The sequence below is a fragment of the Canis lupus genome, chromosome 3 (genome assembly GCF_011100685.1).
Source record: "Canis lupus familiaris isolate Mischka breed German Shepherd chromosome 3, alternate assembly UU_Cfam_GSD_1.0, whole genome shotgun sequence".
Taxonomy (NCBI): domain Eukaryota; kingdom Metazoa; phylum Chordata; class Mammalia; order Carnivora; family Canidae; genus Canis; species Canis lupus.
The window spans coordinates 89,254,059-89,276,111 of NC_049224.1; the positions used below are offsets into that span (position 1 = coordinate 89,254,059).

The 22,053-nt window shown below is 42.6% G+C and overlaps 1 protein-coding gene across 4 annotated transcripts in view; it reads left to right on the forward strand.

The window, feature by feature from the left end:
- Positions 1–22,053, forward strand: part of KCNIP4 (potassium voltage-gated channel interacting protein 4) — a 1,126,248-nt gene that overhangs the window by 886,348 nt on the left and 217,847 nt on the right. The window contains exon 1 of one of the 4 annotated variants that reach the window (XM_038533577.1): positions 6,894–7,097. The exons of the other annotated variants lie outside the window; for them this stretch is intronic. Within the exon in view, the coding sequence (XP_038389505.1) occupies positions 6,986–7,097 (112 nt within the window). The 5' untranslated portion in view covers positions 6,894–6,985. Of the gene's footprint in view, positions 1–6,893; positions 7,098–22,053 lie in introns of those variants that run through there. 4 annotated transcript variants of the gene reach the window in all.

Sequence of the window (22,053 nt, forward strand, 5' to 3'; positions counted from 1 at the left end):
ACAAGTAAAACTCATAAAAGCAAGAAATTAGACCCCAGGGCTTATGTGTCACTTTAACAAAAGAAAGGGAGTTTGGGCCTCAAGGGATGATAAATTGTAGGGCAGTGACTAAGAAATATATGAGGGAAACTAATAGAAGATAAGGTTTCTTTTAGTTAGGCTTGTTTATGCAGACTTATTTTGGTGCCCACTCTCAATCTCCAGTGATAAGAATTGCTTTCTGATTCCTGGCACAGGAGAAGGAGAGGGCAGTTTCACAAAGGGAAATTTATGCCACAGTTAGGTAGATAAGAGGAGAACCGAGAACGTCATTGCATCTGGTGATTCTCAAATGCCTTTGAGCTCAACATAACCGTTTTTCTTTTTTAAAGATTTTATTCACTTATTCATGAGAGACACAGGCAGAGAGAGAAGCAGGGTCCATGCAGGGAGCCCGATGCGGGACTCCATCCCGGTACTCCAGGATCAGGCCCTGGGCCGAAGGCAGATGCGCTTAACCACTGAGCCACCTGGGCACCCCAACATCACCGTTTTCCCAGAATGACATATTTCAGAATGGCATATTCTGATTTTTTTTTTCATAATCTTGGGCAAGTTACTTAAGTTTTGGCATTCCGTGTCCTCATCTATAAAAGTGGATTAATGATATTACCTAGCCTATTGAGGGGTTGTGATGATTCAATGAGATAGTTCATGTAATGTGTACAGTACACTGTTATAAGGTAGGGGTTCAATAATATAATCCTAATTATAACATAAAAAGCAAGGGATAATTACTATTATTATCCATGAAAATCACTGCCCTACAGCCAGCCCATTATGGTGGCACATGGCAAGACCATTTATAGAGAAAGAACATAAAAAGGACTGTGACATGAGAGCCGAAGTTGTATGTTGGATTAAATGGGTGAATCTAGGAGCCCACCCACTTTAGTCCAGAAAAGCCAGGAAAAGGAAATCAGAGCAGGCAAAAAAGTCAGAAATGGCAGGGAAAGAGTCTATTTTTAGGAATGTTTCCTAGTTAAATTCCCAGATAATCTGCTGATTTGTCTATATGAAGATTATATACGGCATGAGCTTTGATCATATGATACATGAGAACTATTTTCAAGATACATTAGTGCAATATTGCTGGAAGTTTTTTCAGGTGAAAGGTATCCCCCCTCTCCCCCCCCCCTTATGGATCCAATAGGCACTCAGACCAGAAGGTTGGATCCTTAATTGTTTAATGGACAAACATATACATATTTTAAAGAAATCCATTCCAAATGCATTTAAGAACCTTTCAGAATGAGCCCTGCAGCTAAGTGAAACAGCATGAGTCCTGGCATGTTTGAGTGGAAAGTTTATTTGGAGGACATGTGGGGATCTTTCCAAGTCATTGAGAATCCCCAAGACAGAGGGATGTGATAGACTTTGGGGTAGGGATAGAACAGAAGGCACTGGGGTAAATAACTTTCATCATTTTGGTGAGAAAAATCTTAAAATTAGAAGAGACTCCAAGTGACACCAACCTTGTCCTCATTCCTTGCTCTATAAAGATGTTAAGAGGCCCTTTACAACAATTTTCAAGTCCCATTTTTCTTCTTTGCCTCAGGGGCCTCTACCCAGCCACGTCACCATCCCGAATTCGCCCCAGCGTGCACCCATTTCCATTCCTGGAAATTCATTTCTCCTCTCCTCGCTTGTTTTCAAAAACCTATATTAGGCTTCTTTCTTCAGAACCCTCTAGAAAATGCCGACTACGTTGAGGTTTTGCTTCTCTTACTTCCTATTTACTGAGATCAGAAAATTTTTCTTTTAGAACTTAATTTCTTTCTAATTTCTCAGTGGATCATCCCAATTTCTCCTGCAGTTAACAATTCAGGGATCATGACGAGCTGAGTCAAGCCAATTTTGTCCACTTTCCACCACGGGCAAGTTAGTTCTGCCCTCTGCACCTCACTTTTTAAGCCTCCTTAAAATACAAGATTGAATTATTTCAACTGTAAATGATCTCTAAATGTTTTTACAAATATAAACTAATAAATTAAGTTTGACTCAACTAGTTCCTATATGCATTGTCATTCTATTTATATTTTTGGAGACTCCCTAGGTAGGTAGATAAATCTATCTAACTTAAATATTTTTTTTTCACATTTCTCTGTATTTATTTTGGTATTTGTATGGCACCAGTAGGATGAGGAGCATTTTTATACCAAGGAACATCACCTGGTGAAATTTCAAACTGAAGCTAAAACAAAGAGGAGGAAATGATTAATTTCAGATTTCAGGCTAACCATCCTTTTTGAGATCATTTAAAGTAATATGGATCAGTGCAAGGAAATTGAAAGTCTCCTCTCTGACCCTCTCTCTCCCAGACTGGGCCATTGGCTTGGGCATGCCTCTTTGGAGTCCATTTTTCCTTTCCCAAGGGTTTCTGGCAATATTTCCCCTTCATAATCCCTTAACAGAGACCCACTTACAGAATCACCAACAAGAGACAGGGAGGCCAAAGGGTGCAGTGGCGAATGGTACCATGTGCAGAATCTGGCACCCAGGATTTGCAAGTTCAAATCCCAAGTCTGCCAAGTACTATCTATAAGACTTCAGACCAATTATTTAATCCTTTAAAGCCTGCATTTTCTCCTTGAAACCAGAGAAATAATATAGATCTCATAGCATTATGAAAGAATTAAATTAGTTAATAGGTGTGAAGATTTTAGACTAGTGCCTAATACTTATACCATCTATATAACTGTTAGCAGCCATAATGGAGTCCATCCAATATAAATCATGGTTGTGTCCTTTACTGAATGTAACTTTGTAAAAATAATCTCAATGATCCTTGGTTTTATTTATTTTTATTTTTATTTTTTTTTGCAATAGGAATAATAACACTTCTCTCATTAGTTTATGGTTTAGGGTAAGATTGAATAAGTTTATACGTGGAACATACATAATACAATGCCTGGCTTAGAGTAAGTGAGCAAGAGATGTGAGGTTATTCCTTTGGAATGCTTTTCTTTTGGTATGGAAGACAGACCTTTGCTGGACATCTATCATAATGTAAAGAAAAGGGCGAGCCTGAAAATAATGAGAGAAGGACAAGGAATATTTTAATGTAACTAGGTCGAGGCTAACAAGCTACTGCAATGAAATGATAGAACCATCACCTGGAATTATTTTTTCTTAATAACATATAGCCAACTCTTCTTTCCCAAGATGACTCTAGAAATATCACTCTTCCCCAGGTGCCCCCCATTTCCCTAGACTGGTCAGATGATGCGTAAAACTCATGGATGGCACTGTTAGCTTATGAAATCCTGCCATGCGTGAGGTGTGCGTGTGAAAGAGCCCCTGGCATTCTTGAGAGCCAAAGGATGAGGTGTGCATGTGAAAGAGCCCCTGGCATTCTTGAGAGCCAAAGGATCCTGTAGCTGGAGTTAACAGGAAGAGCTTAGAAAAATAGTCAGTAAAGGTAGCTGATGCAGATCGGGATTGGCTGGGCCCCCGAGACCCTCAGCCCATGGATCTCCTGTGAGGAATGCCATTGTACTGACGTGAAGTCCTGCCTGGAATTAACAAAATTATATCCCTGAGTCTTTCTATGAATTTCAAAGATGGTGGGGGTTTCTTTCCTGGAAAATGAAATGTGATGATTTAAAAATTCTTCGCCTAAGTCTATCAATCAAGAGATCAATTGATGACTATTTGCTGAAATCTGATGAGGGGTATAAAGGGAGAATAACGAATTTGGAAGTCAGACAAAGGCAATGCTTAAATTCTGCATCTAGGGGCTCCCTAGTCGGTTAAGGGTCTGCCTTTGGCTCAGGTCATGATCTCAGGGTCCTGGGATCTGAGCCTCACTCCAGGATCCCTGCTCAGTGGAGAGTCTGCTTCTCCCTCTCCCTAGCCCCTCCTGCTCTACTCATGCTCTCTCTCCCTCTCTCTCAAAATAAATAAATAAAATCTTTTTTTTTTAAAAAAGAACAATAAATTCTGCATCTATACCTTTTTAGCTGTGTGACATTGGTCAACTCACTTTAGTTCCCTGTATCTTAGTTTTGTTCTGTTTTGTTTCTAACCTTAAAATGAAGTTGTATAGCATTAAAAGAGACAGTTACAGTTCATTTGACCTAATTAATTTCTGTAGTTAAAAAAAAAAAAAAAGACTTTTGACGTCCTATAGTCAGATGTTGTCAGAAATTTCAGAGAATGGTTACATAAAACATCCTTTCACCCACCAACTTCTAAGAACTGCTTCCCCTGCACTGGGCTTGCTGAGAAACTGAAAATAACATGTTTAAATTTGATAGGTGGTTGGGCAGATAAGAGAGATATTTCTCGTAAACGTATAATCCAAAATGAAAAACACTTACAAAAGCCAACTTGGTGGCCCAACTGTATTCCTGGTGCCCAGAGGAGAAAAATAGACTGGGAGGTCAGGAAGTCTTCCTGAAACTCAACCTAGGAGCAGAGAGGGTGATAGGACCAGGGAGGAGCAAAGTCCCTTCCTCCATCTAGAGCCACCAGAAACCCTGAGGAGCTGGCCCTGCTGTCATAATCGCACGAAAGCAGGCACTGGGCTCAGCTCTCCACAGCTGAGTCTCACAGTAATGGCAAGAAGTGGGCAGTCACACTCCCATCTTGAACTTAGAAAACTGATCCTGAGAGATGGAGTGGTGTCCCCAAGGTCTGTGTTCCCCAAAGCCTGATGGATGGCTTCCGATGATAAGGCAAGGCAGCCCATCATTTGCATTGAGGCCCTCCTCTACAGAGTCCCGTTCCCCCCCCCTCCCCCCCGAGTTGGCTCTCCCTCCCTTGCCCTCACAGTGCTTCCTAGAGCCATCTCTTCAAGTGCTGGTGCATTCGTCGGCCATGATCAGGGGTCACGCTTGCTTCCTTTATTACACCGCATGTGCCCACAGGATCGGGTTGGCCTTTACCGTCCAGGTACTGTCCAGAGCTCATCGTGACAGGGCAATAACTATTAAGAAATAACCGAGTGAATGAATGAATGAATGAATGCCCATTGCCTACCAAACACTGTGCCCACCGCAGCTTTGACCAGTAAGTTAACCACTTTATGCTTCAGTTTTGTCGCCAATAAAGTGAAGATGATGTGACATCCGCCATGCACAGCGTAGGGATGAGTCAATTGTCCATAAATCACTGCACTATGGATCAGCACATGCTAGACGCTCAGTAAACGTTAACCATTATGGCAACCACGCTTAATTCCCGTGAATCCCTTTAAATAGAGAGCTTTATTATTTTTTTTAAATAGAGAACTTTAAATAAAGTATTATAATCTCAACTTCACAGAAAAGGAGCTGTGTGTTTTCAGAGAGGCTAAATTTCTTGGAGAGAATCACACAGCAAGAAAGTAGCAGAACCAAGAAATGCCTCCCCCCACCCCTCCCAGGGCCCAAGGTATCGTTATTCATAGTGAGTGATTTTCCTAGTGACTTCCAGGGGTGGAAAATCCTTTTACACACGGGGTCCCGCTTGATTCCCTTCCCCAGCACTCTGGGGCTGGGCTCCAGCAGAGCGGAGGGGGCAGGCAGGAGGCAGGGGATTAGCCAGCGGGGTCCTGGCCTCGCCCAGCCCAGAGCTCCCACAAAGCTGCTGGGATGTTTGGTGTGGTTTGGCATAGAGCCCCCTGGGATCCTTAGGAGAATCATCTGGCTTCTTGTTTAGGAACACAAAGTCCCGGGCACCTGCTGGGCGCAGGGTTGAGCACCTGCCTTGGGCTCAGGGGGTGACCTGGGGTCCTGGGATCCAGCCCCGCAGGGAGCCCGCTTCTCCCTCTGCCTGTGTCTCTGCCTCTCTCTATGTGGCTCTCATGAATACATTGTAAAAACTTAAAAAACAAAACAAAAAACACAAACTCCGGAATCCTCTGAATCACACAGACTCCCCACTAGAGAGCATTTTAAAGGAGCACCTTGGGTGGCTTCTGTCCCCAGGGAAGTTTGTGAAACTTTGTGATGGGCTGAAGCCAGAGGGGAAGGGGGACAGGCCACCCGCCCGGGTGAACAGCACGCCCCCCTCCCGCCCCCATTCCTGCTCCTGAAGCAGAAGCCCCCCTGGGCCCCGGGCGACGTCCTGGGGGGGGGGCGCCCGAGGGCCCCAGAGGGGCGGCAGTCACCCCGGCTTCCGCGGGAGCTCCCGGCCACCCGCTGGGTCCCGGGGTCCCGGGAGGGGCAGGGGCGCAGGGGCCGCAGGGGCTGCAGGCTGCACCCGCCCTCCCTCCGCAAGCGCATCCTCCGCCCCTGGCGTGCCCCGCCCCCCGCTCCCCTCTCCGCTGTCCCCCTCGCCCCCCTTCCCTTCTGCCCCGCTCCCCTCTCCCCTTCTGCCCCCCTCCCCTTCTACCCCATTCCCCCGCTCCCCCTTTTCCCCCCTCTCCCCCTTTCCTCTCCCCTTCTGCCCCCCTCCCCTTCAACCCCCCCTCCCCTCCTCCCTCTCTCCTTCTGCCCCCCTCCCCTTCTACCCCACTCCCCCTCTGCCCCGTTCCCCTCTTCCCTTCTGCCCTGCTCCCCCTCTCCCCCTCTCCCCCTCTCCCCTCTTCCCCTCTCCCCTCTCCTCTCTCCCCCCTCCCCTCTGCCCCCTCCCCTTTCCCCCTCTCCCCCTTTCCCCTTCTGGCCCGCTCCCCTCTCCCCTCCCCTCTCCCCCGTCCCCGCTCCCGCCCCCGCCCCCCCCCCCCCCCCCGCGGTCGCGGCAGGTCTCGGGGCTCCGCACACGCCCCCCTGGCTGCCGAGAGCGCGCGTCCCCGGCGGCGGCGCAGGGCTGGGGGCCCGCGGGGAGATGCGGGGCAGGGCTGCACCCCGGCCGGGCCCGGGGGGTGGGGGTGGGGGTGGGGGTGGGGGTGTCACGGGGGTGTCACCGGGGCCCCCGCCCCCCGCCCCCCCGCGGTCCGCGCCCGGCCGCCGGCGCTCGGCGTCCCGAGTTAACTCCCTGGGCGCCGGGGCCGGGAGGCGGGGATGCGCCGGCAGCTCGGAAGATGCTGACTCTCGAGTGGGAGTCGGAGGGGCTGCAGACCGTGGGCATCGTCGTGATCATCTGCGCGTCGCTGAAGCTGCTGCACCTGCTGGGGCTGATCGACTTCTCGGAAGGTAACGGGGCTCCCGCGGCCCGGCCAGGCGCTGCCCAAGTTGGGGACGCTCCGCGCCCGCCAAGTTCCAGCAGGTGCCGGTGCGCGGGGGCAGCGGGCCGCACAGGTGACCCGGAGCGCACCTGGGGGCCTCGGAGGGCGGCCCGGGGTGCCCCCAGCCCCGCTGGCTGCGGGGGCGGCTGCAGCCCGCCGCCCGGGTGCAAAGTCAGGGCTCTACGGGGCGGGGTACGGGGTGCTGGGGTGTCAGGTCCGCGATGGCTCCCACGCCTTAGTGTCATTAGTGATCCTCGAACCCTGATGTGCGAGGGAAATACCCGCCCGAGCCTCAGGAGTTGGGAGGTGCGGGGGTGGAGCTGGGTTGCTGATGATGATGGAAGATGGGTAAGCTTTCGGTTAAAATCGAGTTAAAGGGTGCTTAGCAAAACTGTGCTTTGAACACTTAATTTGCAAAAGTGTTTCATTTACATCTCCCTTTGAGCCACTCTGGCTTTGGAGTGGGAACCCATACATATGCACCGAGCAGCGCTGTTGCTATCAACAAATATTTTATCCATCTAGTATACATGTTACTACTACTCGATTTTATTATTCAAAGATGGGGGGGGAGGAAAGTTGGCTAACTTGGCTTTAGCAACTTGGATAGATAGATGTGCGTGAATTGAGAGACGTATACAGCGTAGAGACGCCCATTTATTTTTTCATGAAATGATTTTTCTACTGAAATAACATGCCTTGAATCATTTAGACCTCAGCATCCGAGGTCAATTCTACATCCAAGCTCTCCTTTCTTCTCAAGCGAAAGGATGTAGTTCCTAAGCACCTGCTAGTATCCCCTGCAGATAAGGGTACGCTCTTTGATGGCCGAGTTATTTATGACTCTTCACTTCTCCCCTTGTGTGTAATGTTGGAAGGTGATGGAGATATTTAAGCCTGCCCGTGCTTCTCATCTCCCTAACTACAGACCCGATAGCTAAAATGACATCATCCCAATTACATCCGGTACACAGGTTGTGTCTGTTAATACGTTATAATGGTCGATGTATCTTATCTTCAGGGAGTCTTTTTTTTTTTTAAACTAAGTTTGTTAGGTTCTGTTTAGACTGTTCTAAGCACATAAGAAGTTCCCGTGTAGTTTCCATGTCTTCCTGTAAGCATTCTCACTCTGTGACAAACTCTGCTTAGGCACACAAGAGAATAATGTTGTAATGGGATTAAATGAAACCTCAAAAAATCAGTTTCTTCCTTTTCTCGTATTACGTAGTGATTGTATTTAATCCCTGGAAGGAACACGGTGCATCGACAAACTTCTCCAAGTACTATTCAACAACCTTGCGTTGTTTCGGGATTCTGCCCCAGTGTACTAATGTTGGTATTGTGATAAAATACAGATGACGTCATTTCAATTTCTGTCATGAGGAGAGTTTCCTTCTGTTAAATTCGATCACGTATTAGATTTTTGTTCTCTGAACTTGGCTGAACCATAACCCCCAAATTGAAGGCGCAATACTCAAGATGGCTTGCTTTCATAGCCAGGTGAAGCATTCGCTGAAGAGGGACAGCCATGGGGGTACTGAGGAGGTCAACCGAGGGACATTTATTTATTTCAGAGTTCATTTATTGCCTGTGTTGATAATGTGCACATATAAGGTCAAAGGGCCCAGGTTTATGACCACTGCAAATGACTCAGCTTTTATTCTGTAACTTCTGTTTTATGTCACTTAAAGTTGACAGTTTTCAGATGAAAACTTCAAATTTGAGTTCCAACAACATGGAAAAGTAGAATCGCGAACCTGACTCCCTCAACTAGAATCACAGGTTTTTGCACTAGCCTGCAGTGTGTTTCGTCGGATGGATATCCATATTCATAGTCAATTGATACCCATAACCATAAATAATTCTATATTTCTATATATATGCACACAGATTTATAGATGATACACATTTATAGATATTATGTAAAATGTCCAATAAGCTGGGGAAAAATTGAGATCGATATAAAAGCCTTGATTGTGCTAAAGCACGAAGATGCAGATTGTCACCATACATGGGGTATAACCCATTTTACTTGACAAGTCAGTACAAGTTTGTTGTACTGAAGTACATTTTAGAAAATGCCAGTCTAGTTCAACTCTTTCATTTTACGTAGGAGACAACTACAATCCAGAGAGGTTAACTGATTTACCAGAAGGCAAAACTAACTGGGGGAGAGACAGGACCAAAGCCAAGGACTACTGAGTAGCATATAGTTCTTTTCCTACTATAACACACTTTTTACTTATTTTTCTTTCCTGATACTGGAAAAGAGAATCAATGAAAGCATGTGTGGGAAATGTCCTGACTTCTGGAATCTAGCCCTGATCTGTCCACCAACACCCTGAGAGATATCTGAAGGAACTACATCCATAGGAAAGATTACACAATAGCCACGCGATTTCTACAAGGTGTCGACCCCATCCCGAGGGCGGCACCCACGGCGGCATGTAAGGGAACTAATCCAGACTACTGCCTGTATCATAGACTGGAGACAGGGTTGGGACAAAAGCAAGCTAACTAGAGTCCTGAGCTTCTTTACCTCTAAGACCTGCACTGCATTTTGACTCTCTGTGATGTGTACTCACTGGCAATAAATGCCTTGTCCAGGGAGAACCCAGCAGGGAGACCCAGTAAGACCACGAGAGGTCTGGCCTACACCTCCTGTCTGTGTTTTCTCAGGCCGTGGCAGTGTCCAAGCAGAAACAGAACTCAGGGTGTTAGGCCACCAGCCAAGTGGAGGAATAAGGAGAAGGCCCAAAATACAGAGAAAGCCACAAAATATTAGATGATCTCTCCTCCTTTCTAATTACAAATGATAAAAATTCCCAAAAGGGCTGTCTCGATGTAGATTGCCAAACTTTTCACTGATTGCATTAGAAAATACAGCGCAGAATAAGGCCAGGGAATTAACCATTCTTTTTAATGGAGAACTGGACATGAAGCCCAGAGCAGAACCGCGAGCTTCTTTTAGGCCACACGGAACTTTTATACCACCCTCAGGGGCAATGATTCTTCCCTGGGGCAGCTATGGACAGCATTTTTTCTAGTTTGACTATGCATTAATTTACTTAGAAAGTAGTTCTGAGTCTATTTGAAGGAGAGGGTCCGTAGTAGTGTTGGGATAAAGCAATGTCGCCTTAGTATTATCCTCTACAATGGCTAGTGAAAATTAGCCATGGGTAGAAAAGAACAAAGAGAAACATTTCTGCTCTCACCTAAATTAGATTCCAATTTTTATAAAACCTCATTTTAAGAATAGAATTCTCTCTCAGCTGAAATTCAAGGTTTAGGAAACAAAAGCAATTTGTAAAGAGGATTCAAAAGACTAATGGGATTCTAATATGATGATTTGAGGTTTTACACATATCCACTCCTTAATAAGGAGAACGAGGAAGAACACTCAGAACATGGATCTCATTATTGCACAGATTTGCATACAATGTAGGTCTTGTTGAACTCTGAACGTGTGCAGGGTTCTCTGTTAGGCTGAGACGGTAGAGAGATATGCGAGATGAACATTAAAGGGAATGTGCGTTCAGTGAACTCTCATTCTGGGAAAGGAAACTAATTACGAAACAAGACAGAAGAATCTAAGTGCTGGGCATAAGCAGGAGATGCCCTGTAGAAGCATGGAAGGAGCGATGCGTTCTGGAAAGGGCTGAAGGCGTCCTGGCAGGTTACAATTATATAGGGCGTTGCAATGTGAGAAGGACTCTCCAAGTTGGAGAAGGGAGGAACATTCCAGGCTAAGCAAAGAGCTTACGTGGTGCCCCTAAGCACTGGCAGGATAAGGGCCGTGGTTCTCGTGCACATGGGTGTCAGAAAGTTGAAATGGGAGATGTAGCTAAAGAGGTGGCTTGAAGTTCAGTCCCAAGAGTGTCTACTTACTCTTTAATCAGGGAAGAACCATTGATTCAAAGTCTTCGGGACACCTGAGGGGCTCAGCGGCTGAGGGCCTGCCTTTGGCCCAGGGCGTGATCCTGGAGTCCCGGGATCAAGTCCCACATGGGGCTTCCTGCATGGAGCCTGCTCTCCTATGTCTCTGCCTCTCTCTCTCTCATAAATAAATAAATAAATAAATAAATAAATAAATAAATAAATAAATAAATAAATAAATAAACAAACTCAAAAAAATCTTCTACTTTGAGAAAACAAACGGGCAATGTGACAGACTATTGTTTTAGGGAGATCAATCTGAGAGTAGGTGAAGAATTCTGTAGTAAAATCATGGGAGCAGAGATACTAGTTATCCTCTTGGAATAATTCAGGTGACAGACAATAGGACAAAACTCCGTAGATGGCCCTTCTCAATAAAATACTTAATGTGAGCTGTCAACCTCCAGTTTTTCCAGAAATTCGTGTTTACTGTAATATTCTTGGCCTGCACTTGTTCTGAAACAGCATAATCATGTTTTACTCTAGGGCAGTATTGTTAGGCTTTAAATATCTTTCTTGAGAGAAAAAAAAATGTGGGAAGCACACAGAGGTCGTAGTTATATATGTGATAGCATGATTTACGGTGGGAACTTAACAGTTCTGATAGGTATATTGACATCTTGCAAGTTTTCAATTATTTTGAGACCTTTTTTTTTTGAAAATCACACAAAACACGGTATAGAGAGTAGTATAATGCACTGCCATGCACCCATCAATAATGAGCATCATTTTGTCATCTGTGTTTCCTTAAAAATATGTCTTTCTTGTCTACCATACACCAGGCACTTGACTAGGCCCAGGATACAAAGATGAATTAAAGGTAGTCTCTAACCTCACAGAACTCTCATCTGCATGAGTAGATGGGGGATAGAAACAAAGGAAAGGCAATACATCATGGAAGATAGAGCGATATAAGTAAGACCAAGGTACAGAAGAAGAATGGAAAGTAATTAAGTCCAAGTGGAAGAGCTAGACGTGATCAGAGATGACTCCCTGGAAGAGTTGACTTTGAGGCTGGATTTTTGTGGATAAAGAGAAGTTTATCACCATCATAAGCCAGCAGGGTGCTTACACAGTTTCCATGTGTAGGGCTCTGGGTGAAGTAATACTATATGCCAACACAGGGACATGGTCCAGAATGTGGAATTCCTGGAACAATAACAACGGAGAGCGTCAAAGGGAATTCATACAGTTTCATTCCTTCTCCTTGATTATGTAATTATCCATGCTATCTACCGCAATGCTTGGTATATGGAAGACACTAGAAACTTTACAGTGTGAGTGCCATTTACTCTCCTAGAGTAATGGTGCCTGTGCACTTCTACTTTATGCTACATAACTGAGGGCCTCCAGGGCTCTTTCAAGTTTCCATGGTAGCCTGGAAACTGTTGATTAGTTGGCTACATTGTTTTATTTTATTATTTTTTTCTGTGAGGGAGATTTCAGATCAAAATCCCACTGCAAAGTAGAGATACCCACATACCAAAGGCATCTGGAGCAGCTGTTCATTAGAACCCCATGGCCATGGGAAATAATTCCAAATGAGATATCCAGCAGTGAGCTGAAAAAGCCCAGCTTACATGGGCTTTGATTTGGCTGAGAAAGTAGCCCTTTCAGTTTTATGACTGGAAAAAAAAAAAAAAAAAACCTTAAATGTATAAATAAAATTGACAATATCAAGCACCTACTGTGTGAAGGGGAATAGAAGACAAAAGGGCATTTTACGGTCCTTAAAAGTTTTCAAAATTATTAAAGTACAAACATGAATAACTAATCAGAGATTAAAAAGGGTCTGGTGAGAGGAAGCAAGTGTTTTGTAAAACTTGAGAAGAGCCCTCCCATCCAGTTGGAAGTTTTCAGAGAAGACTATGAGAAGACGGTAGTGGCATCGGATGAAAAGACTGACAGATAAAAACTGAAGGCTTTGGACTATAATTTTAAAAAGAGGCAGTTTCCTGAAATCGTTGTTTGTAATCAAATTGGTTCCAAAAGTCCATCGATCCATTTAAGGTATCAAGTGTCTGCCCTCGATCTGGCAATGTTCTTGGGACTGATAGGTTTGTGGAATATTATTTTTCAGTTTTGCTTACTTTGAAGACCATTCCCCACCCCAGCTGCGTAGGAGCAGAGAGGTGGAATCTTCATGGGGAGGGGACATGAAAGTGGAGAAGTTGTCCATTTCAATGGCCTCCAGTCAAAGGTCATCAGGAATACACCTGCGGTTGAATAATTTGGCTTCGCTGCTCCTTGCAGAGAGGAGGAACCCAAAGCACGGAGAGCATAGAACATCTCTGTAATGAGGTATGAGGAAGGACTTGCAGTATCTGAGTCTGTGTGGGGGATTGGGACTTTGGAAGTGGGTCTTTGATCTGGATTGAAGGCAAGAAGTCAGGCTAATTCTATGGTTGAGTATCTAATTTTTTTGTATATTTTTTTTATTGGAGTTCGATTTGCCAACATGTAGTATAGCACCCAGTGTATGGTCGAGTGTCTTAATAAATCTTTTCGATAGAGAGCAAAGACTAGACAGAGGCGAAAGCTGCATTTGGCAAAGAAATAAGCGACACTAAATAGGATGGGGGATATTTGGTCATTTTTGTAGTTTGAACAAAGTTCATGTTTTTGCCTCTTCTCACGTATGATTACAGAGTGATCTAGTTTTTGTTGATCGATCAAAGGTACAGAGCGGTCTTGTCTGATGTTGATATTCTGTGAAATTAGAGTTGCTTATATTCACTAGGGGAATGCCAAGGTCTGGCTGATAAACCAGGGCAGCTCCTTCAGGATGGAAGGGGCCGCTTTCTCCTCACACATGATCAGGAGGGCAGAGTAAGGTGAGGGGCAGGTGTGTAGGGTCTGTAGCAGACAGATCTGAGTTTGAGATTTAATTCAAACTTTAATTCAGTAACTTTAAACAAGTTACTTCACCTTCCTGAGCTTGAGTTCCTTTTTCTGTAAAATGAGTGTAAAACAAAAACAAAAAAACCAACCTTTTGAGATTGTTGCAGAGAATACAAACATCTAAGTGAAACATGTAGCTCAGGGTCTGGAATACAAACTGGAGCCAGTAAATACCTTTCTTGTAATTACCGTGGGGTAACATGTTCAAATTCCTTGAGTTACACCAGTGATTCTCAAATTCCACCGTGTATCGGAATCACCTACAGGACTAGTTAGACCATAGATTGCTGGACTCTACCCTCAAAGTTTCTGATTCAGTAGATCTAGGTTAGAGTCTGAGAATTTCACATTGCTAATGCTTTGTCACTTCAAGCTGATGCAGCTGTCAAGGAGCAACCCTTTGAGGGGCACCGAGTTGGGCAATAAACCTGAAAGGCCAAACCCATGATGCGAGCAATGTGTTCTTCATTGAGTTTTTCGGCACCTGTTAAACTATATTGTGGAGCAGTGGTCACCCTTCTGTTCTCTAGTAAATATTTTAGGCTTTGTGGACCATGCAGTCTGTTCTAATTACTCAGCTTGGCTGTAGCACAGAAACAGCCAAAGACGATAGACAAATGGGTGTGTGTGGCTATGTTGCAATAAAACTTTCTTGATAGACGTGCAAATCCGGGTATCATACAATTATGTCACAAAATACTATGTTTTTATTTTTAAACCGTTTTAAATGTTTAAATGCATCTTTGCATGGATATATTTGTCACATCTTAACCTCATCCCAACCCTGTTCTCTTCCAGTCTACTTCATATTCTCCCAATAGAAGTCTTTCCAAATATGGAGGGATCAAGCTCATGCTCCAGATTCTTCTGTATCACATACAACATAAAATCTCCATGTTCTCTGCATCTTATACAAAGAGGGGATCAGACCAGTGCCTTATTTTCCTCTTTCTACTATTTCCTTCTTAGCTTGCAGAGAATATAAACAGACAGCAGGATAGATTTGGTCTGTGACTGTAATTTGCCAAACCCTGTTCTGAAGTTGGCAGTCAAGGAACCCACTGAGACCGGGGTCTGAGATTGGTGAGATAATTTGCTTTCTGGAAATTTGTCTAGGTTTTCTGAGCCCTCAATCTCATTGAATGAATAGGGATCTACTCCCTCTTTTGGGGTTTATGAAATTATCCACCAAATTAGCAAATAATTTGAATTAGCGTGTATGTGTTTGTTCAACCAAATGCCTTCTCTTCCCCTAATTCCACACATCCAGACCAATTTAGAGGTACTTATATAAATTAAGTCATCCACATGGTTTTGTCACACGTGAGTCAGTGTTGGGGCTAGACAGTCTAGGTTGTCCCATCTTACTGATTTTCGTTTTAGGCTTCATTGCCTCTAGGACAGGTGGCATTATGCTCCTTTCACGGAGTTCATAAATCCGTAGCTAGTATATTTGTTAAAGACATATTTCAACTTTTCAAATTATACTGGTCCTAAGAATGTTGCATTACACTGAGTCTTTTGGGTCTAGGACAAATACATTGAATCAACAAACTTTTTTTTTTTTTTAATAAAAACATCTCAAATCTGGATTCTTTTGAAAATGAAAAATATACAGGGATGCCTGGCTCACTTGGTCAGGCATCTGGCTCTTGATTTTGGCTCAGGTCATGATCTTCATGTTGTGGGATCGAGCCCTCGATCCGTACTCAGGATGGAACCTGCTCAAGTTTCTCTACGTCTACCCCTCCCCCTGCTCTCTTCCCACTGTCTTTCTCTCTCAAATAAATAAATAAATATTTTTTTACAAAGAATGAAAATGAAAAATATACAAAAACTAGGTAATATCATGTTCTTTGAAGTGTGACAGACCTGAAGTCAATACACATATCTGCCTTCCATTGGCCTTATGGTCTCAGACTAGCTTTATAACCCCCCTTTGACCTCAGTTTTATCACATATAAATTGGCGGGAATAATAGTAGCTACCTCATAGGAGTATTGTGAGAAGAAAATTAAATATTTGTGAAAATTCTACTTATAGCCCAGTGACTGAAACAGAGAGCTCAACAACTCTTGAGTATTCCTTCTAGCATTAGTATCATGGCCATCTTTGTTCTTCTCATCCATCATACCTGTTACTACATGGTCATTCATTCTGTCTGACAAAGAACAAAAACTCAACTGAGTAAATAGAAAGGTCTAATTAGTTTTATTAAGTGATTCATGAATCAGGCAGGATTCCATCCAGCAAGTAGAGGGGAGCTCTGAGGAGTTGTATAAAATGGAAGGTTTTTATAGGAAGCAGAGTGGGGCAGGAGTGAAAGGTTGGTTCCAATCAAGGTCAATTTCCTTAGGGGGAAGGGCAATCAATGTTATACAGAATAAGGCATCTTTCTTTGGGGGGACAGAGAGCACCCCGGGTATAGACTGCCTCATTGGCACTTATCAGAAAATTTCTGATTGACACCTTATAACTTACCTTTCTGGAGGACATTGAAATTATAATCAGTTGACCCACTAAGCCCTGGTTTGATGACTTAGCCTAAATGACACCATTTTGAGCATGTCATTTTCTTTTAACAAGTCACCTATGACAGAAAGAAACGACCTGTGCACCAAGCACTGTGCCAGTAATTGGGAGCTGAAAGCACAGATCTGGCTAATAGAGGTTTACATACAAATGAATTTCCAAACATGTCGGTTTAGCAAATTGCCCTGATCTCACATCTGCGCAAGATGTGGGTGTCCCTTCTAGGGATGTATGCAAGAGACTGGCTAGTCAGGCCTGTCTAGAAGGTGGGGAGTTTCAGACAGAACTCACAAAGATGACCTTTGAGCTGAATCTGAGTGACACTTTTAGCACTGGGCATCACTCATTCTTAGGAACTAATGACAATTGATAAAATATGTTTTCAAATTTTCAAGAATAATGTTGATCCCAGTTTCTGAATCCTGACTCACATTTTATTCCTTTTTCTCTGACAATGTCTCTTTTACCCAAATGCACCCATATCTCTCCTTGGAAGCCCAGACTAGAACCTATTCTCTTTCCTAATACCACTTTTCACCCCTAATCTAAATTCAGTCAATCCTGACGTATGTTGTACAACATAGCACAATAATAGTAAACCTCCATGCCCTATTCCCCAAATCACTTCATTTGTGTAATTCATCTTCTCTTCGGTTAGAGAAGAGAGACCACTCTGCCTCAGTACAGAGTGAATTTTCCTTATATTAACACCAGGTCCAGAGCCGTAGAAAGTATATAATGGAGGCTCAACAAATACTTATCAGTAGGTTTCTCAGATGCATCTTTGCGTCAAGATGTTTGTCTCATCCTAACCTCATCCCCACCCTGTTCTCTTCCAATCTACTTCATATTCTTACAATAGAAGCCTTCCCAAATATGGAGGGATTGAGCTCATGCTCCAGATTCTTCTGTATCACATACAACATAAAATCTCCATGTTCTCTGCATCTTATACAAAGATGGGATCAGACCAGTGCCTTCTTTTCCTCCCTCTGCTATTTTCTGTTCCAGCACAAGGAGCTAGTGAAGTTCCTTGAGTAGCTCTTGCTGTGTCCAGCTGCCACATCTTTACGTATACTGTTCTCTCTTCCCAAATGCCCTTCCCTCCTCATATTCCTGGAAACGTCTTTTCGGCCTTCAACTCTTGGCTCATTCCTTCTCTGAGAAGCATGTCTTCACTTCCTCAAACAGCAAAAGACACTCTGGTTCTGAGACTTCTCTGCCTCTTCCCCATGCACCCCTGTGCCCATTTGATGCTCTATTGCTATCAAACTCAAGCACTTCATGCTGTTTCCTGCTTCACGCATTTGCTTGTGCTCTGAATGTCCCTCCTTCTAGAATACAAATCCCATCGGTCTTCATCTGATTAACTCCTTCTTATCGTTTAAGCTCAGCTCAGGAGTCATCTGTTCCAGAAGCCTCCCTTGAACCACCCCGTTGGATTAAGTGCCCATTTCTGTTATCCTAAAGCACTCTATCTTAGCACTTCAAACTACATGAAACTCTTGATTTCTGTGTCTTTCTCTTTTGCTAAATCTCAAGCACCCCATAGCACAGCACTTATCTCTATAACCTCAGATCTTTATGGAAGGGATGGGTAGATAATGGATAGATAATTTAGAGATCTTGGTAATAAACTGCTCTGAGCTTCCACAGCCATCTTTTTTTCAAGTGTTTATTTTAATTCCAGTTGGTTAACATACACTATTATATTAGTTTCAGGTATAACATACAGTGACACTCCATACAGCACCCAGTGCTCATCGAGATAAGTGCCCTTCTTAATCCCTGTCACCTATTTAACCCATCTCCCTGCCCACCTCCCTTCTGGTAACCATCAGTTTATTCTCTATATTTAAGAGTCTGTTTCTTGGTTTCTTTCTCTCTCTGTCTCTTCCCTTTGCTCATTTGTTTTGTTTCTTAAATTCCACGTATGAATGAAATCATGTACTTGTCTTTCTCTGACTGACTTATTTTGCTTATCATTATACCCTCTTGCTTTATCCATGTCCTTGTGAATGGTAAGATTTCATTCTTTTTTTATGGCTGAATTATATATATCTCACATCTTCTTTATCCATTCATCAATTGATGGACACAGGCTGCTTCCGTATCTTAGCTATTATAAATACTACTGCTATAAACATAGGGGTACACGCGTCCCTTATATTAGTGTTTTTGTATTCTTTGGGTAAATACCCAATAATGAGATTACTAGATCTTAGGGTAGATCTATTTTTAACTTTCTGAGGAACCTCCATACTGTTCTCTACAGTAGCTGCACCAGTTTGCATTCCTACCAATAGTGCATGAGTGTTCCTTTTTCTCCACATCCTCAACAACACTTATTGTTTCTTGTGGTTGTTGGTTTTAGCCATTTCCACAGGTGTGAGGTGATATTGTAGTTTTGATTTGCATTTCTGTGATGGTAAGTGATGATGAACATCTTTTCATATGTCTATTGGCCATCTGTATGTCTTTTTGGAGACATGTCTATTTGTGTCTTATGCCCATTTTTAATAGGATTGTTTTTTGGCTGCTGAGTTTTATAAGTTCTTTATATATTTTGAGTACTAGCTTTTTATTGGATATGTAGTTTGCAAGTATCTTCTTCCATTTCATAGGTTGTCTATTAATTTTGTTGATTGTTTCCTTTGCCGTGCAGAAGATTTTATCTTTATGTAGTCCCAATTGTTAATTCTTGCTTTTTGTTCTCTCGCCTCAGGAGACATATCTCGAAAGAAGTTGCTATGACTGAATGTCAAAGAAGTTATTGCCTGCTTTCTCTTCTAGGATTTTTATGGTTTCAAGTCTCACATTTAGGTCTTTATTTTGAATTTATTTTTGTGTATGGGGTAAGAAAATGATCCAGTTTCTTTCTTTTGCATGTTGCTGTCTAGTTTTCCCAACACCCAAGTGTTGAAGAGATTGTCTTTCTAATTGGATATTCTTTCCTGCTTTATCAAAGATTAATTGGTCATATAGTTGTGGGTTCATTTCTGGGTTTTCTATTCTGTTCCATTGATCTATATGTCTGCTTTGATGCCAATACCATACTGTTTTGATCACTACCATTTTGTAGTTTAACTTGAAGTCCAGAATTTTGATACCTTCAGTTTTGCTTTTCTTTTTCAAGATTGGTCTGGCTATTCAGAGTCTTTTGTGGTTCCATACAAATTTTAGAATTCTTTGTTCTAGTTCCACAACAGTCTTGATCGGATGTAATTTTTAATCATTTTGTTTTAGGCAGGGTTTTTCAACCTTGCCACTATTAATATCTTGGGCTAACTAATTCTTCATCGTAGGCACTGTCCTCTGTGCTATGGGACAATTGGCAGCATTCCAGGCCTCTACCTATTAAATGTCAATAGTACCTTTTCTGGAGTTGTGACAACCAGAAGTGTCTCCTGGTGTTCTCTAACATCCCAGGGGCAGGAAGGCAGGAAAAATCAACTCCTCTCATCTTGAGGACCATTGAGTTGAGGCATGATCAAACACAGTGTGTAAACATTTATATATATACATATATATATATATACTCATAAATCATAAAACTGAACTTAAGTCTAAAAGCATCATAGATTGGAAATCATTGGAAACCAAAATTGAGTGTTGAGAAATAGTATATTTTTTCACTACAAAAGTAATAAACAGTCATTACAGAAATTTTATAGATACAGAAGAAGAAAGAAATATGAAGAAAATACCTCTAGACCCACCAAAGGATAGCACTGGTAATATTTTCTATTTGCTTTTAGTTTTTATACACATACGCTTGTTCCTTTAAACTTCTAAATAATACTTAAAATTATAAAATTTTATGTAGCTTTAAATTCAATTTTAGAGCATAAGTATTTTTATATTAGGTCACAGGTCCTTCATAAATATTTTAATGCCTACATTATATTCTATAAATGTATGTGTATAAATTACTCTGATTTTAGGATATATACGTTATTTGCATTTTTCTAGTATTTGAAAAATTCTTTAATAAAACCTTTGTGTATTAAGTTTCTCTTATATTTAGAATTATATTCTTAGGATAGGCTCTTAGGAGAAGAATTAATGGGACAAGAGAATGAAGTGTTTCAAATCTCTTGACATATAAGGTCAAAATGCTTTATAAAGGAGTTGCACAAATTTACTTGTCCCACTGTAATGTAGGTGTTCCCAGTGGTTTGTACTCATGCTACTATCACTCTGTGCTGTTGGTTAGGGGGTATTTTGAAGGTTGACATGAAAGACCCTACTGGCCAGCTCAGTGAAGAAACTGTCTTAGAGCTGGACTGTTAATGACCTTTTAAAAAAATATTTTACCTATTTATTTGAGAGAGAAAAAGAATGAACAAGCAGAGGAGAAGGGATTTCAAGAAGACTCCCCATTGAGTGTGGAGCCCAACATGGGGCTCAGCCTCAGAACCCTGAGATTGTGACTTGAGCCAAAATCAAAAGTCGGGCACTTAACTGACTGAGCTACCCTAGTGCCTCAAGGACTGCTAATGACATATATATATATATATATATATATATATATATATATATATATATATATATATTTTTTTAGGATTTTATTTATTTGAGAGAGAGAGTGTGTGAGCATGAGTAGGAGGAGGGGCAGAGGGAAAAGCAGGCTCAGTCTTACACTAGATGAAATAATTCCTGTATTTGTAGAAATTTAGGAGGAAAATTGACATGCATAAAATCACTGCTATAAACACGCAAATACTTCCTGAGCCTAACTAATATGTGCATTTTACTTAGATGACTTTAAGTGGCAGGGAGGAAGAGTAACATCTCGTTAGGGGCAGGCCCATGTTCCTCTCAAGTAATAATGTGATGCATTTTGTTCATGTAACGAAGTCTAAAACCATGAATTATAGATATTTGGCTAAATAGATGTGAAAAGCCATCCACTCAAACTCCCTCATGTTATATAGGTCATGATGAAGTAATTAGGTACACAGGGTCCCTCTGTGAATTAACGGTAGAGCTTGCATGTAGAAGCCGAACAATACTGAGGTTAGGAGACCCTGAGCTTTGCCGATGGAAAGACATAGGTCAAATTCTGCCACTGGAGCTTGCTGCCTGTGAGTCCTCTGCAAATCTCCAAACCGCTCTGAATCTCGGTTTCCTTGCCCACAAGCTGGAGAGCACCGTCACACCAACTTCACAGATCTTCAAAATGGTCGAGTAACTTTGAGACAGACTGGTTTGGAGACAAGGCATGAACCTTATGGTAACTCAAATTTTCTAATGATTACTTCAGTCTTCCCCTCTTACCTAACTACTGCTAGAAAGGATCCCAGATCTTGCGAACAGAGCTGCCCCAAAACACAGATTTCCTTATGCTGTTCCTGGATATTTTGTGTTGCAACTGTGCTAGGTTGGGTTCTGTTGCATATCAGATAGCTCATAGGTCTTTTTATAGCTACTTTTATAGGTGAGGGAATCTATTCAAAGAGGCTAAGTAACTTGTCTATGAGCAAGCAAACAGTGGAATTAGAAACAACCAGACTTCAGAAGCTGGCACTTTCCCATTCTGAGTTTCCTTAGGA